Below are 19,008 nucleotides of genomic sequence, written 5' to 3'. Positions count from 1 at the left end.
CATATAGTATAATACACTCACCATAGTCCTCCATAGAGTATAATACACTTCCCATAGTCCTCCATAGACTATAATACACTCCCCATAGAGTATAATACACTCCCCAGAGTCCTCCATAGAGTATAATACACTCCCCAGAGTCCTCCATAGAGTATAAATTCAGCCCCCCTTAGAATATAATGCAAGCACCCATAGATTATAATTCAGTCCTACAGTATTATGGCCACCATGTACTGACTCGCTCACTGATATATACCGTATTCATGGGCGTGCAGAGCAGTGAATATTCATTCCCTTTAGTAGCGGGCACATGTGATTGCCCAGCAGCAGGAAGTCTGCAGCTGAGGCTACTGTGCCCGCTATTAAAGTGAAATGAATATTCACTGCTCTCCACTCCTATAGTCCCACCCATCTCTGGGAGCCGGCTTCAGTGCATAGCGGTGGGAGGGACTATGGGCGTGGGGAGCAGTGAATATAAATTTCTCCAGTCACCCACTGCTCCACTGCAGCTTCACTGACACTGGGCAGGCAATGGGGCCTGACTCGGGCCCCATAGCAGCTGCATGGTGTGCCGCTATTAGCGACACACCACTGGCTGGGGGCAGGGGCAGTCACTAATAGCTTGGGGCCTGTGTTCAAGAACTGTGTCTGGGCCCCCTCCCTGCCCGGTACGCTGCTTTTGATTATTGCAATCTGGCAATGGGACCCTGGAGCCTCGGGCTCCGAGAAACGTCAGAATGCCCTCATTATTACTGCCCTGCAAGCAGGGCATACTTAGCAATCACAGGGTCCCCTCAGCTATAAAAAATATATATTTAGATTTTTTCACTGAGATGGAGATTATATATATACACACACACACACTGTGTTTTAAATAAATAAATAAATAAATAAATGTATATATATATATATATATATATATATATATATATATATATATATATATATCCATTCACATTCATTTCTGCTGGTTCCAGTGCAGTCAGACTTGCAGCCAAGTGGCAACTAGTGTCCTCTATGTCAGTGAATAGAACACTACAAGCAAGGCTGACACTCTAGATGGCACATGACAGCAAGTGTGCAAAGCGCCTCCTCGTTGTTATGTGATACTAGATGGTGGCCCGATTCTAACGCATCGGGTATTCTAGAATATGTATGTATGTATGTATGTACGTCACGCTTAGCACAGCCACGTAGTATATAGCACAGCCACGTAGTATATAACACAGCCACATAGTGTATAACACAGCCCATGTAGTATATAATACAGCCACGTAGTATATAGCACAGCCACGTAGTATATAGCACAGCCATGTAGTATATAGCAGGCACTTTGTATATAGCAGCCACAAAGTATATAGCACAGCCCATGTAACACAGCCACGTAGTATATAGCAGCCATGTAGTATATAGCACAGCCCACGTAATATACAGCACAGCCCACGTAATATATAACACAGCCCACGCAGTATATAACACAGGCCAAGTAGTATATAACACAGCCCCCGCAGTATATAACACTGCCCACGTAGTATATAGCAGCCAGGCAGTATATAACACAGCCCACATAATATATAACACAGCCCACGTAATATATAGCACAGCCCATGTACTATATAACACAGGCCACGTAGTATATAACACAGCCCGCGTAGTATATAACACAGCCCGCGCAGTATATAACACAGCCCACGTAGTATATAGCACAGCCCATGTAGTATATAACACTGCCCACGTAGTATATAACACAGCCCACGCAGTATAAAACACTGCCCACGTAGTATATAACAGCAAGGCAGCATATAACACAGCCCACGTAATATATAGCACAGCCCACGTAGTATATAACACAGCCCACGCAGTATATAACACAGCCCACACAGTATATAACACAGCCCACATAGTATATAGCAGTGTGGGCACCATATCCCTGTAAAAAAAAAAAAAAATAGTTATATACTCACCCTCCGGCGTCCACCGAAGCTGTCCCGATGTGCGCGATGCTGCCGCCAGCTTCCGTTCCCAGTGATGCATTGCAAAATTACCCAGATGACTTAGCGGTCTCCGCTAAGTCATCTGTGTAATTTCGCAATGCATCACTGGGAACAGAAGCTGGCGGCAGCATCACGCTCATCGGTGGATGTCGGAAGGTGAGAATAGCACAATTTTTTATTATTTTTTATTATATATCTTTTTACTATTGATGCATAGGCAGCATCAATAGTAAAAAGTTGGTCCAGGATGGGGCGACACACTGGCACTGACTGGAGGGGAGTAGGGAGGGGCCAATTCACGGCCGGACTAAGCTTGTCGCTGATTGGTCGCGCCCGGCTGGCCGCGACCGATCAGCGACGCGGGATTTCCGTTACAGAAGTTACAGACAAACAGACGGAAGTACCCCTTAGACAATTATATATATATATATATATATAGATTGCATAACCACGATATGTCTGGTATCTGCCCTACATATACTGTACAAACTTACACACATATACCGTACATACACACAGATATACATACAAATACAGTATATGCAAACACATACATGTACCATACATACACACAGATACACATACATATACCGTCATACATACACATCGTACATACACACATGCATATACCGTACATTCACACACATACCGTACATACATATACTGTACATACACAGATACACATACAGTTAGGTCCATATATATTTGGACAGAGACAACATTTTTCTCATTTTGGTTATAGACATTACCAAAATGAATTTTAAACAAAACAATTCAGATGCAGCTGAAGTTCAGACTTTCAGCTTTCATTTGAGAGTATCCACATTAAAATTGGATGAAGGGTTTAGGAGTTTCAGTTCCTTAACATGTGCCACCCTGTTTTTAAAGGGTCCAAAAGTAATTGGACAGATTAAATAATTTTAAATAAAATTTTCATTTTTAGTACTTGGTTGAAAACCCTTTGTTGGCAATGACTGCCTGAAGCCTTGAACTCATGAACATCACCAGACGCTGTGTTTCCTCCTTTTTGATGCTCTGCCAGGCCTTCACTGCGGTGGTTTTCAGTTGCTGTTTGTTTGTGGGCCTTTCTGTCTGAAGTTTAGTCTTTAACAAGTGAAATGCATGCTCAATTAAGTTGAGATCAGGTGACTGACTTGGCCATTCAGGAATATTCCACTTCTTTGCTTTAATAAACTCCTGGGTTTCTTTGGCTTTATGTTTTGGGTCATTGTCCATCTGTAGTATGAAACGACGACCAATCCGTTTTGCTGCATTTGGCTGGATCTGAGCACACAGTATGTCTCTGAATACCTCAGAATTCATTCGGCTGCTTCTGTCCTGTGTCACATCATCAATAAACACTAGTGACCCAGTGCCACTGGCAGCCATGCATGTCCAAGCCATCACACTGCCTCCGCCATGTTTTACAGATGATGTGGTATGCTTTGGATCATGAGCTGTACCACGTCTTTGCCATACTTTTCTCTTTCCATCATTCTGGTAGAGGTTGATCTTGGTTTCATCTGTCCAAAGAATGTTCTTCCAGAACTGTTCTGGCTTTTTTAGATGTTTTTTAGCAAAGTCCAGTCTAGCCTTTTTCTTCTTGATGCTTATGAGTGGCTTGCACCGTGCAGTGAACCCTCTGTATTTACTTTCATGCAGTCTTCTCTTTATGGTAGATTTGGATATTGATACGCCGACCTCCTGGAGAGTGTTGTTCACTTGGTTGGCTGTTGTGAAGGGGTTTCTCTTCACCATGGAGATTATTCTGCGATCATCCACCACTGTTGTCTTCCGTGGGCGCCCAGGTCTTTTTGCATTGAAGAGTTCACCAGTGCTTTCTTTCTTTCTCAGGATGTACCAAACTGTAGATTTTGCCACTCCTAATATTGTAGCAATTTCTCGGATGGGTTTTTTCTGTTTTCGCAGCTTAAGGATGGCTTGTTTCACCTGCATGGAGAGCTCCTTTGACCGCATGTTTCCTTCACAGCAAAACCTTCCAAATGCAAGTACCATACCTCAAATCAACTCCAGGCCTTTTATCTTCTTAATTGAGAATGACATAACGAAGTTATTGCCCACACCTGTCCATGAAATAGCCTTGGAGTCAATTGTCCAATTACTTTTGGTCCCTTTAAAAACAGGGTGGCACATGTTAAGGAGCTGAAATGCCTAAACCCTTCATCCAATTTTAATGTGGATACCCTCAAATGAAAGCTGAAAGTCTGAACTTCAACTGCATCTGAATTGTTTTGTTTAAAATTCATTGTGGTAATGTCTATAACCAAAATTAGAAAAATGTTGTCTCTGTCCAAATATATATGGACCTAACTGTACATATACCGTACATACATATACATACATATACCTTACATGCATACACACATATACCGTACATACATACAGATACACATATGTTGTGAATTCTGTTGTGGGTTCTGCTCTTAGGCTCCCTCCGGTGGTTATAAGTGGTAGTGCTGCTGTTTGTCCTTCACAACAGTCATCAGCTGCTTCCACTTTGGACAGGGCTATTTAGTCTGGCTCCTTCTTTATTGAGTGCCAGTTGTCCATTGTTTTCTAGGGATCCACATCTCTGCTTGGTTTCTCCTTCTAGATTGTCCAAATCATCAAAGATAAGTCCTGGCTCTGTTTTTGCAGTCCACATGCGGTGGACTTAATAGTTCTGTGAATTGCTATGTTTTTTCTTGTCCAGCTTTGTCTGTGTTAAGATTTACTCAGCCAAGTTGGAAGCTCTGGAGTCACAGAGTTACCCTCCATGCCTTTAGTTAGGTGTGGAGATTTTTGTATTCTCTGTGGTGGATTTTTGTAGTATTTTAATACTGACCGCACAGTACTCTTTCCTGTCTTTTCTTTCTAGGTAGCGTGGCCTCCTTTGCTAAAGTCTGTTTTCAGTCTGCGTTTGTAATTTCCCTCTCCTCTCACAGTCAATATTTGTGGGGGGCTGCCTTTCCTTTGGGAATTTTCTCTGAGGCAAGATAGTATTCCTGTTTCTTCCTTTAGGTGTAATTAGTCCTCCGGCCGTGACGAGGTGTCTAGGGAGTGACAGTGACAGGAACATCCCACGGCTACTTCTAGTTGATGTGTTAAGTTCAGGGTCTGCGGTCAGTATAGAGGCCACCTATTCCAGAGCTCGTCCATGCTGCTCCTAGGCCACCAGTTCATAACACACATACACGTACTGTACATACACACACATACCGTACATACACACATACAGTTATATACACATATTGTATACACATACCGTACATACATATACCATACATACACACAAATACACATACATACAGTATACCGTACATACATACACATACCGTACATACATATACCGTGCATACACACAGATACACACACATACTGTATACCGTACATACATACAGATACACATACACGTACCGTACATACACACATACAGTATATACACATATAGTATAAACATACCGCACACAGATATACATACACATATACTGTATGTACATGCACATAAACATACATACAAACATACACATATACTGTACATGCATACACACAGCCATACAAATATACCATACATACACACATATACCGTACATATACACACAGATACACACACAGATAGAAACATACACATAGATACACTCATACACAGATGCACATATACATACATACACATACAAGCATATACATACACACATACTAATCTGTGATATCAGCTCACAGGTGATCAGATGAGCCCTGGATGAGGTCACATAGTTCAGCTGGAGAGGGCTGCAGAACCCACTGTGGGGGATGGGACACAGAGCAGACAGCACTGATATCAGCCCCCTGGTGCTGCCGTGCTGTCCTGTGCAGTGAGCTCCTGCCTTCATCTCTTCACAGTGAGGAGATGCTGCAGCCTGCTCTGAATAGAACAGTGGAGGGAGCAGAAGACCCCATGTAAGTCCTGCTCTTCCTCCACTGATGTCTCTATGTGCTGTGCTGTGGGGCCCCTGGCTGTAGGTGAGCACTCACCATTAGGACACGCCATGCAGCAGGACAGACGGCAGTCAGTGAGCGCTCTCCTCAGTCTAGTGAGGAAAGCGTTCATTGGCCAGTGTCTCTCCCTGCATGACACGCCCCCTTTTTGATCTCCTGCACTTCGCGCCCCGCTCTCTCCCCGGCACTCGGTGTTCAATGATTACAGGAGGGAGTGAGAGGGGCCCGATCCTGCATGATACCGGGCCTGCCTGCAGGGGCCCCCCTCCACCTCTGGGCCCCGGAGCAGTGCCCTCAGCAGTATGTCCACCACTGGCTGGGGGCCCCTAGGGCAGTGGGGGCCCTAGGCAGCTGCCTAGTCTGCCTGCCCCTAACGCCGGCCCTGCATCTTACACAAATATATGCAGTTGTATAAAATAAAACATTACTTTAATACATAAGTAACAGAATAAAAGGTTATGGGCGCAGTTTAAATGCATCAGGGACCTGACAGGTTTCCTTTAAGATACTTACACAATTCATTCGTATATCGCATTTTATAATTAATCTTTAAGTCCAAAACTGTCATCTTATTAATCTTTTATTGCACTTTTCATAGGTTATGTATCAGTTTAAAGAGCGATCGGAAGGTTATGGTGAGTGCCATTGCTGTCTGCTTTAATTGCCTTGGCATATATTCTCTGGCATTTAGTGTATATCTTAAATCAATGCATATTTTAAATAAGAATAATGCGATACGAATGTATTAGTCCTTGTGGGACACGGCCAGCAATAAAAACATTAACCTTGAGCAGAGATGTCATATTTTCATGGTATAGGGCAAAGTGTAGGACAGAATAAGTAATACATGTGAGATGTATCTATGCATATAAATACAGTATATGATGCCCTCCAAAGCAATTAAACATAGGGGAGTCAAAAGTCAGAAACAACTTAAATGTCTGAAACCTTCTAGCTAGCTAGACCTTATTATTTCCATCATGAGTCTAATATGTGTGCTGCCATAATATCCTGCCCGAAAAACCATCAAGTCATAATAAGGGGTTGTTCAGGGCTTTCAATTAATGGCCTTTCCTAAAATATGATAGCTTGGAGATCCAACCCTGAGACCACCACAGGTCAGCCAAACACAAGGGCCTGGTGCTGCAGCCCACCCCTGTTTGCCCTGCAGTAAGTGGCACAGCCTCACCCATATTCATGGCGCTGTGCCTATACATTGAATGAAATGATGACCGCACTCCAGTATGTCATTGTGTTATTCTAAGAAACCATCAACTGAAACTTTCAGACAATTCCTTAAAACATCTTTAAAATAGACTTTTAGTTTTTTTTTTTTTTTTTTTTTTTTTACATTTTCCCCATTAAAATTGCCCCTTTGGTAGATTAAGGGTAAATTGCAGAATACATCACCTAAAGGCTATAGAAACTCCATATGTTTAATACCAATTTCCCAAAATGTTCAAATATACCTTTATTTACTTGTTCTAAAATTGAGGAAAGGGTTAAAAAAACATGTGTCTCCATTGGTATAAGACAGTAATCACAGTTCTTTATTTTGCTACACTATCAATATTATTTATCATCCGCTCTGACACCATATAAACCGGCTATGCAGTGTGCTGTTGTCCACCTACATATGGACTGGTGTGTAGTGGTAGCTTATAGGGTTGTCCACTTCTCCATTTTCTTAAAACACGTTCTCTATGGGTCCTGTGTGGTGAGTAAAAAATGTACTTACCAGGCCAGTGCCGCTCCACTGTACCCTGGTCTGGATTTTCCCACTGGCGGACATAATAAGCCTGCTACAGCTGATGAGGGCTGCTGATTGGCTGCAGAAGTCACATGATGCTTCCGTCGGAAGAAGAGGCCAGGAGACTGCTAGAGAATACAGTATGGCGTATAGAGAAGTTGTGCTGACCCCGTAGGTATCGATTTTTTTGTTTTTGTTTCCCCACAACCCTCGTCCCGTTTAGAACGTGCTTTTACACTTTTCCCGACACTAGAACTTAAGCTTTTCAATTTTTCTATTAACATAGCCGTATAAGGGCTTTATTTTTTGTGGGATGAGTTATAGTTTGGAATTAAATAATTTATTTTACCATATAATGTACAGGATAATGGGAAAAAATTGTCTATGGTTAATTCGCAAAAAAACAACAACAATTTCGCGACTATATTTTTTTTTTTGCTCTGTTTTTACAGCTTCCATTGTGCAGTAAAATTAACCTGGCAGCTTTTGGTTTCTGACTCCATTTTCTGAGACCCATAACTTATTCATTTTTCCTTTGAATGAACTGTATGAGGACTTGTTTTTTGCATCGCAAGCTGATGTTTTTATTGACACCATTTTGGCTTACATAAGATGTGTTTATTTTTTTTTTATTGCATTATGTTGTGGACAACATATGGAAAAGAGTAAGCTCGCCTGTATTCCCAATCAGACACGCAGATTGAATCAGGTCAGGTGCATGGAAACTTGGACATTGGTGCCATAGAAGAAAGTCCAGCATCCGGATCCCCATGAGTATAAAATCTGTCTCATTTACTACAAAACATTGAAGCCACCTCGATGCAAACCGTACGAATATATCAAATCCAGCAAACGCGTTTCAGAAAAACCTTCTTAATCATCATTACTATATGCAATGATTAAGATGGTTTTTATATAGAAGTGCTTCTGGCTAAATTGGAATATCATCAAAAAGTTAATTTATTTCAGTTCTATAATACAAAAAGTGAAACTCATATATTATATAGAGTCATTACAAACAGATTGATCTATTACAAGTGTTTATTTCTGGATGAAGACAAACAACTCACACTGGCGCTCACCACACTTGAGGGTAGAGGTCGGTGACAGGGAAAAGGAAGGGGGGATTGGAGGGTTACACACCCCTAGCTGCTGGGATCACAAACCAGGATCTGTGCCTATCCTGGAGAAAAAAGTAGAGGATAATCGTAAAAGAACGGGGTGATGCCGCGCTCAGGGGTTAAATGGACGTAACACGGAGTGAATAAAAACTGTTAAGAAATGCCCAGAACCTGTGTACAAATGTTCATATACATAAATGATGCGTAGCGGGAAAGTGCTTACCCGACAAGTAGATACGCTTGTGGTCCCAGTATGAGACCCACAGAGTTACCCAATCTGGCGACCGCTGAAGGCTGTTGCGGCGTGTACGGGGAATGAGGGAGCAGGAGTATGTAGCAGCTGACGCGGTACCTGGGAGCCCCGGCCGAAGGCGTCCCTGGCAACCGCGAGGAGGAAGATGGCTGCTAGTGCCGGCTCACGAGTGCCTGTACTGTGACATCACAAGAGGTACGGAGCGGCGTTGGGGCCACAAAGGAATGACTAACCAACGGGTTTCGAAGGTTCTCGGCCTTCTTCGTCAGGGTTACCGTATGTCATTCCATCTTCTCCCTATATACGCTAAACTGTGCCGCTACTCCGCCCGCAACCCGCCTCCCCACTACTATACACTGAATCGGGAACGCTGTGCAGGATCCTAGTCTCTATAGTAGGCTGAGCGCTGCTGATCCAGTAAATCAAATTTGTTATATCCAGAATGTAGCCCATTTAGACCTCTAGACTTGGCCTTCACATTAGTACATGACTATATATTTAAAATTAAATACTTTATTAAAGTTGCATAATTAAAACCTTGACATTATAAACTATATGACCCTCTTAATGAGTGGATCATTTTGCTTGTTTTAGGTGGTTATTGCCCCCAAGCAAGCGTAAAAACAACGATTAAAAGGGTATGTGGAAACTCCTTGGGAATTAAAAAACATTAAAAACCATTAAAACACTTAAACGTGTGGAGATACCTATCCCAGGGATATGGCCCTATTATTGTGCCTCTTAATTATGATTACCCTATTAGGGCCCCTAGGGTAGTATCAATATCTTCATATATTAAGTATTAGACTACCCCCCCTATATATTCAGTATTGTGTGGTGAGCGCAAGTGTGAGTTGTTTGTCTTCATCCAGTTACTATTATTTCTGTGCCCCCACTCCAACAGGCAGCCCCACAATGGTGATTCAGGCACTAGTGGAAGATAGAAATTCACGTCTACGTTATATTAAGGAACGTTGTAGTATTAACACCCCCACTTTCCCTACACATAATAGGGTTATTAACCTTCTCAAAGCATTGGAAAAGCTACTTTTTACTGAGATGAGGGACATGTGGGAAGTGGTGTCCCTAGAAAAATACTTACAATCCCGTATTATCCCCAGAGGTCTAACAATTCATAAGACCCTCACAGGGGATTTTGGTGACCCTGCCACCAAACAAGAATGGGAAAATATGTTTGAAGACTTCTCCTTCAAAGCACTACAGTTCATCATTGACAAAAGAGTGCTTAATTTGAAAAAAACAAGCAATCAAATCTTGGACACCTTCACACAGTTGAAAACATGTACCATGACTGATGAAGCGCATGAATTAGCAGAGAGTATCATGCATAGATTGAGAGAGAGAGAAACAGAAATTATAAATAAAAAAGTAAGAAAATTCCAACGAGACCATGTTCCAGAGCAGACCTATATGGATTATCCTGCCCCAGAATCAGGGATAGATAGGCTGAACCCCTTACAGATCAACACGAGGGAATTAGTGGTCCTGGATGAATATAATGCCGTAGAAACTCAAGAAGAGAGGGATATATCCTTCAACCTCTCATGTACGAATTCTAATTCAACACAGTATACACCAGTACGTAGAAGGGACCAATCTTATTCAGCCCAAGCAATGGAACGGGAAACGTCAGTGGTGGTTGAAATCCAAAATCCTGACAGTCCTGACAAAACTTTGGAGTTCTCAGTGTATCCAGATACACCATCTGACATATACCCAAGTCCCAGAGCAGGGATAAGCAACCTGACCCCTCTATCCACCCAAATCACGAATATATACTCCCCACTGTTGTGGGGTGGGGGTAGGGACCAGGATGAGAGAACACCAGCATGTTCTAGCGCTACCCCAGCGCCAACAACGTCCCATAGAAATATCAATAATGGGGAGGCCCAAACAAACAAAAAGAGTTTCCTCCCGGCTAGGAATCTGAGTTCTGTGGCAAAAAAACCTGATAGCAGTTCAGGTCACACTGCGACCAATAGAAAGAAAATTGCAACCAACAACAATAATAATAAAAAAATGTCAGGCCCTGCCCAAAAGAAAAAAGCTAATAATCCAACCGCACACTCGTCTGTGAATCGGGATTTTTTCCGGGTAGGAAACAAAAAACAAGAAGGGGTAAGAGGGGTAGGCAACTCTCCAAAAAGATAATAAACTCAACTAGAGATGCCCAAGAAATCTACAATCTAAGCACACATCGGTTAACGGAAAGCGAGGTGGCTCTACTGCAAAGAGGATTAAAATTTGCCCCCACCAGCTCAGCAAAACCATTTAACCTATATGTGAGTATGAAGAAGTACCTACGGAATTTAGCGTTGAAGAAATACTTCATGAAAAAAGAACGGGCAGCAATTAGAAACAATACCCAGGAATCGTCCAAATTTGTTCACACCTCATTAGCCAAACCTTCAACGTTTAATCCGGTACAGGAATACTCCAATACATTTCATACGTTTGACACATTGGTAACAGCGGATATCAGGAAATTAGATCAGAAGAAGCAAAGGTCCATATACATCTCACATAACTTGAATCGTCAAGAGAGAGAATCTCTGAGAAAGCTTCAGACTAACAATGATATCATTGTCCGTCCAGCGGACAAAGGAGGTGGTATCGTGGTTCTCAATCGCACAATGTATCAAGAAGAAGCTGAAAGACTTCTGAGCGATGTGACAACATACAAGAAGCTAACAGGAGACCCCACCTCGCATTATGTGAGCAAACTTAAGGTTTTGTGTACGAAGGGCAAATCCCTGGGTATCCTAAATAAAAAAGAATACCACTTTGTATACAAGGAGAACCCCAGTATAGCAGTGTTCTATCATATACCGAAGTTACACAAGAGCAAAACAAAACTAACGGGAAGACCTATTATTGCAGGGGTGGATAGCCTGACGGCGAATCTATCCCGGTATGTGGATACTCATCTGCAAAAGTGCATGCCGCTCATCCCGGCATATCTAAAGGACACAGGGCACATGCTACAAGTCCTAAATACTATTGCCTGGAAACCACAATATCTGCTAGCAACCTTAGATATAAAATCATTATATACTGTGATCAACCAGGAAAAAGGGTGCCAAGCGGCGGGGTGTTTCCTCCATAGACTGGGGATATACCAAGAGGATCAGATCCAGTTCATCCAAGAGGGAATCACCTTCATCACAAAACATAATTACTTTATGTATGAGGATAGATTCTTCCTGCAAACAAGGGGGACCGCGATGGGTACGCGGTTTGCGCCCAGCTTTGCAAATATATACGTAGCCAAGTGGGAGGAGTCCTACGTATACAATAATGGACGCTTACATGAAGGTCTAATCCTGTGGCGAAGATTTATAGATGACATGATAATCATTTGGGACGGCTCAAGGAGTGCGTTGGAATTATTCTTGTCTAACCTAAACATCAATGATTTCGGCCTCGAATTCATGCCTACTATAAGTCCCAACGAAATCAACTTTCTGGACCTCACTATATATATCGAGGAGAACCAACTACTTACGAAATGCTATCGGAAGGAAGTTGAGGCGAATAGCTATATCCATCTAACCAGCTGCCACTTGCCTGTCTGGCTTAATAATATCCCCAAGGGTCAGTTCACAAGAGTCCGACGAAACTGTACGAATATTAAGGATTACGAAAATGAGTCAGAATATCTGACACAGCAGTTCGTGGATAAAGGATATTCCTTAACTGCACTGGAGAGAGCCAGAAACCAGGTGAGAGATATACCAAGAGACTCACTAATAAATGGGAACAAAACTAAAGTGGGGGAGACCAGGAACATACCAGAACAAATAAAAACCTTACCAATTATTACTCAATTTCACACGGGATATAGAAAATTTCAAGGCATCATACGCAAACACTGGGAGATCTTATTAAGGGATAAGGTGGTGGGGGAATTTTTACCACCTTGCCCCAAGTTCGTTTTTAGGAAAGCCCAAACTTTGGGAAACCTTCTTGCTCCAACAAATAAACTGGCCTTCAGCAAACCTACATCTAACACCAGGATTCCTTCAAGCTCTAATATGGGGTTTACACCTTGCGGCAGTTGTTTCAGTTGTATTAATACAACTTTAAAAAAAACCTGTCAGGTGCAATTCAGGGACACTAGTAATACGAGGATTTTTAGTATTAGAAATAAAATCTCCTGTTTTTCCACGGGGGTTATATATATTATCATATGTCCATGCAATAAAATATATGTCGGTCGGACTAAGAGGGAGCTTAGGGTACGGATCAAAGAACATCTTACCAACATCCAAAAGGGATATTAGGGACACCCTTTGTCGCGACATTTTGTAGAGAGCCATGGAAGAAAGATAAAGGACATACACTTCTGTGGAATCCAGAAGATCCAACCGAACCCAAGGAAAGGGGACTTCCTCAAACAGATGTCGAGAATCGAGTCTCAGTGGATATTCTTACTGGATAGCCTATCCCCAAGGGGTCTGAATCAGGAGTTAGAGTTGTATGCCCTCTAAAATGGGTATCATGATCATAATGGATTACATTTTAGTAAATACACGTATGGTATTTCTTGAAACCTTTGGGGATAGACAGCAAGGATATCTATAATCCTCCCCATGATCCCCCTCGCTTCTTCCCCTAGGTAATAGATACATAATTCATTTCCTCCCCCCCCCCTTCTGTTATACGTATCCCCCCCTTTTTTTTCCCGGTTCTCCCCTTCTCCCTGTTCTTCCCTTGCCTCTCCCTCTCTTCATTCCCACAACTCCGTTAAGGATGTACACACACAATACTGAATATATAGGGGGGGTAGTCTAATACTTAATATATGAAGATATTGATACTACCCTAGGGGCCCTAATAGGGTAATCATAATTAAGAGGCACAATAATAGGGCCATATCCCTGGGATAGGTATCTCCACACGTTTAAGTGTTTTAATGGTTTTTAATGTTTTTTAATTCCCAAGGAGTTTCCACATACCCTTTTTTTTGGGTAAATATATTTTTATTAAAGAGAAGAGAATTTTACAAGAAAAACAGTAGTTGAAAACTACGACAATGATCAAAGTACTTTTTCTTATAATATACAATTCGAGAAGAGTAACACAAAAAACACTCGTTCACAAACCTTGCATAAATCTTACATAAAAGAAAGAAAAAAAAACCGGTAACTTTAACATATAAGCAATAACTCCTTGCCCCCGCAACAGGCGAGGACTTTCATTACCGTGAATAAAAGAAAGCATACCTAAAATCAGTTCGCCCATGTCCCCTAGAGCGAGACATGCACCCAAATAGTAACATTATAAAAGTAACTGGTAAATCATGGTACAGACCTATCACACCGAGCTGGTGGAAGGTGAACAGCTCACCCAGGGGGAGATAGAAAGAGGAGGAAATAGAGGGGGGAGCCCACGTAGGTGGGGCTCAAGAAAAGAAATATAAAATGAGAACACGAAAAGAAAAGAAGAGTAGCTTAGTAATCGACTGTAGAATAGACAGGTGTATTCAGGTAAACAGGTCAGGGAAATGAGCAGAATCTTTAAATAGAATCCATTCAGTCCAGATGCCTAAAAAGGAGACCCTTGTCTGTGAAAGGTCTGCATCAATTTCCTCCATCCTAAAGATGGTTTCAAATTCTGAAAACCACTCCACAACATCGGGGGGAACCGGGTCTCGCCATCGGCGGGGGATCCACATACCCTTTTAATCGTTGTTTTTACGCTTGCTTGGGGGCAATAACCACCTAAAACAAGCAAAATGATCCACTCATTAAGAGGGTCATATAGTTTATAATGTCAAGGTTTTAATTATGCAACTTTAATAAAGTATTTAATTTTAAATATATAGTCATGTACTAATGTGAAGGCCAAGTCTAGAGGTCTAAATGGGCTACATTCTGGATATAACAAATTTGATTTACTGGATCAGCAGCGCTCAGCCTACTATAGAGACTAGGATCCTGCACAGCGTTCCCGATTCAGTGTATAGTAGTGGGGAGGCGGGTTGCGGGCGGAGTAGCGGCACAGTTTAGCGTATATAGGGAGAAGATGGAATGACATACGGTAACCCTGACGAAGAAGGCCGAGAACCTTCGAAACGCGTTGGTTAGTCATTCCTTTGTGGCCCCAACGCCGCTCCGTACCTCTTGTGACGTCACAGTACAGGCACTCGTGAGCCGGCGCTAGCAGCCATCTTCCTCCTCGCGGTTGCCAGGGACGCCTTTGGCCGGGGCTCCCAGGTACCGCGTCAGCTGCTACATACTCCTGCTCCCTCATTCCCCATACACGCCGCAACAGCCTTCAGCGGTCGCTGGATTGGGTAACCCTGTGGGTCTCATACTGGGACCACAAGCGTATCTACTTGTCGGGTAAGCACTTTCCCGCTACGCATCATTTATGTATATGAACATTTGTACACAGGTTCTGGGCATTTCTTAACAGTTTTTATTCACTCCGTGTTACGTCCATTTAACCCCTGAGCGCGGCATCACCCCGTTCTTTTACAAGTGTTTATTTCTGTTAATGTTGATGATTATGGCTTACAGCCAATGAAAACCCAAAAGTCATTATCTCAGTAAATTAGAATACTTTATAACACTTGCTTGAAAAATGATTTTAAAATCAAAAATGTTGACCTACTGAAATGTTTGTTTAGTAAATGATCTCAATACTTGGTCGGGACTCCTTTTGCATCAATTACTGCATCACAGTGGTGTGGCGTGGACGAGATCAGCCTGTGGCACTGCTGAGATGTTATGGAAGGCCAGGTTACTTTGATAGCAGCCTTCAGCTCGTCTGCATTGTTGGGTCTGGTGTCTCTCATCTTTCTCTTGACAATACCCATAGACTCTCTATGGGGTTAAGGTCAGGCAACTTTTGTGGCCAATCAAGCACAGTGATATTGTTGTTTTTAAACCAGGTATTGGTATTTTTTCAGTGTGGACAGGTGCCAAGTCCTGCTGGAGAATGAAATTTCCATCTCCAAAAAGCTTGTTGGTAGAGGGAAGCATGAAGTGTGCTAAAATTTCCTGGTAGACGGCTGCGCTGACTTTGATCTTGATAATACACAGTGGACCTACAACACTTGAAATAGATCACTCTGTTTGTAGTGATTCTATATAATATATGAGTTTCAGTTTTTGTATGGAAGTACTGAAAAAAATTAACTTTTTGATTATATTGTAATTTAGTGAGAAGAACTTGTACTTGTATGGTTTGCACTGAGGTGGTTTCAATGTTTTGTAATAAATGAGCAGATTTTCATTGGGATCTGGAAACTGGATTTTCTTCAATTGCATTATTTTGTGGAGGTGCGGCAACTGAAAAAGGATAATTCTGGCGTTTTGATCTTTAAACAGTCATTAGTGTGTGATCCCTAATGTCACATTGAGTTTGTTACTTTTTATTAAGAATCTTGAATGGGCAGTATAAATAACATTTTTGCCGACTGACAGCAATCAGATACTATTAGCTTCCAGTCCTCTGAGGATGCCAGTGAAAGAATAGCCAGTGGTATGAAGTGTGTTACGATCACACATTAGTGACTGTGTAGGACTGACAACAACCGCACAGTGAATGTCACATTTTCACAGTGTTATCAAAGTGAATGGTACATAATATTGATAGCGTAGCAAATATGCTGAAAAACCTAACAGAGAGCTAGGTTCCTGTTCTTGTTTTCAGCTTGTAGAATCCATAAATTAATGTTATCTTTTATTATTTTTTAAGCACCAGTTTCCCTGCATGAGTCATCATTAGAACTACAATTTTACATCACTGCAAAGTCCCCGGCAGCCCAGCACCACCCTCTCTTCAACTTTTGACCCAGCTGCTCCTCTCCTCCCTCTGCCAGGGACTTTGCAGTGAGGTAGATTATAGTCTTGGTGTTTTAGTGATTTCCTAACTCTTGAATCTCACTACATTATTTTCATGTTTTTTTTACACTTACCCTTAAAGAAGACAATTTTGTGATCGGTGGTTCTCTCATAAATTGCATCCACACTATCCATGTTTAGTGGCAAACCTTTCCAGAATCGATGAATTTGAGCCGGTTGGAGGGAAACTAAATGTTTATTACGGGTGAGTCTCCAGAAATACTTGCCTACAAAGATGAAAATAGATGTAAGTGATAACAGGAAAATATAATCACCATGAATATCTCAAAGCAAAACATGTAATAGTGCCCCCACCTACCAATTTATAAAACTGGTATCTTCCTATGTAACAGTAGGAACTTTAAAGCCCCTCAGGCTCCATGATTGGGGTAAGACTTAACTATTTAAAAGCATTTCTTCAGCGTAATGAGTTAAAACTTCAAGTTTATTGATAACGCATTAAAAGGAACATGTTGAGGGCACACACAGGGATTAACCATGATTAACCATTATATTAACCATTATTATTAACCATTATATTAGATTAACCATGATAACACCACAGGTCTTAACCATGATTAAGACCTCACATTTGAAACTCGTTGATTGTTAATCCCTCTGTGTGTGCCCTCAACATGTTCCTTTTATGCGTTATAAATAAACGTGAAGTTGTAATTCACTACATGAGTGGAACCTCTGCAAGAGATTTAAATATGGTGAACTGACTCTCCCATATCCCCTTTTCCTCCTATATGAGACTGTTAACTATGAGCCCACTATAGCTTCATCCCTTATGATACCATTATAACACAACCTTGACAGATATGATGTTTTTTTTAATCCCCCTGATGGATCTCACTGAATTACAGCATCAGTATATAGGTATAATCTACTCCCACTGTCAAAAAGCAATGGAGAATCCAATGGAAAAAGAAAAATAACAGTGTGAATAAAGCCTTAGTTCGGCTTAATAGTAAGTCTGCTTTTTCAACATTTTTTAGAGCTAGTCATAAATTATTTAAAGAGAATCTGTCAGTAAGTTTTTGCTATATAATCCAAGATCAGTATGGTGTAAGGGCAGAAACCCTGATTTCAGTAATGTGTCAATTACTGAGATGTGTTTTTGTTTCAATAAAATTAGTGTTTTATCAGCAGGAGATTATCACTAGAGGACTAGGTGGCTTGTTCCTCCTAGTCTAACCCTGTCCCAACCACAAATTAACCTCTTGGCAATTTACAATGTATACAGAAAGCTGCCAATTGGTGGTATTGGTGGGGTTATACAGGGCTTAGCTTACAGAGAACTGATACATCTGCGGCAAAGAAAACTGATTCTACTGTAAGTGATACATCGCTGGGATAAGGTCTGTGTCCTTACATCATGCTGCTGTCAGATTACGTAGCAAAAACCTATTGACATAATCCCAAAGTACCCAAGAGAAAAAAAGGATTACTTTTCAAAATTACATCAAAAATACCATATGAATCCCATCTTACACAACAAATGTAAGAAACTCAGTGTTACTGTATACTTTTTTCATTAACCCCTTTATCCCCAAGGGTGGTTTGCACGTTAATGACCGGGCCAATTTTTACAATTCTGACCACTGTCCCTTTATGAGGTTTTAACTCTGGAACGCTTTAACAGATCCCAGTGATTTTGACATTGTTTTCTCATGACATATTGTACTTCATGTTAGTTATAAAATTTCTTTGATATTACCTGCGTTTATTTGTGAAAAAAAACGGAAACTTGGCGAAAATTTTGAAAATTTCGCAATTTTCCAACTTTGAATTTTTATGCCCTTAGATCACGGAGGTATGTCACACAAAATACTTAATAAGTAACATTTCCCACAGGTCTACTTTACATCTGCACAATTTTGGAACCCAAATTTTTTTTGCTAAGGAGTTATAAGGGTTAAAAGTTGACCAGCAATTTCTCATTTTTACAACACCATTTTTTTTAGGGACCACATCACATTTGAAGTCACTTTGAGGGGTCTATATGACTCAAAAACCACATTCAAGAAGTTTATTA

General features: G+C 41.4%; 1 protein-coding gene across 2 annotated transcripts in view; it reads right to left on the bottom strand.

Moving 5' to 3' along the window:
* Nucleotides 1–19,008, bottom strand: part of MMP17 (matrix metallopeptidase 17) — a 217,939-nt gene that overhangs the window by 9,870 nt on the left and 189,061 nt on the right. For both annotated transcript variants that reach the window (XM_077293320.1, XM_077293321.1), the window contains exon 8: nt 17,042–17,194. In XM_077293320.1, the coding sequence (XP_077149435.1) occupies nt 17,042–17,194 (153 nt within the window). The remainder of the gene's footprint in view (nt 1–17,041; nt 17,195–19,008) is intronic.

This window comes from Ranitomeya variabilis, chromosome 1 (genome assembly GCF_051348905.1).
Source record: "Ranitomeya variabilis isolate aRanVar5 chromosome 1, aRanVar5.hap1, whole genome shotgun sequence".
NCBI classification, from domain to species: domain Eukaryota; kingdom Metazoa; phylum Chordata; class Amphibia; order Anura; family Dendrobatidae; genus Ranitomeya; species Ranitomeya variabilis.
This window is presented reverse-complemented; position numbering and strand designations above follow the sequence as displayed.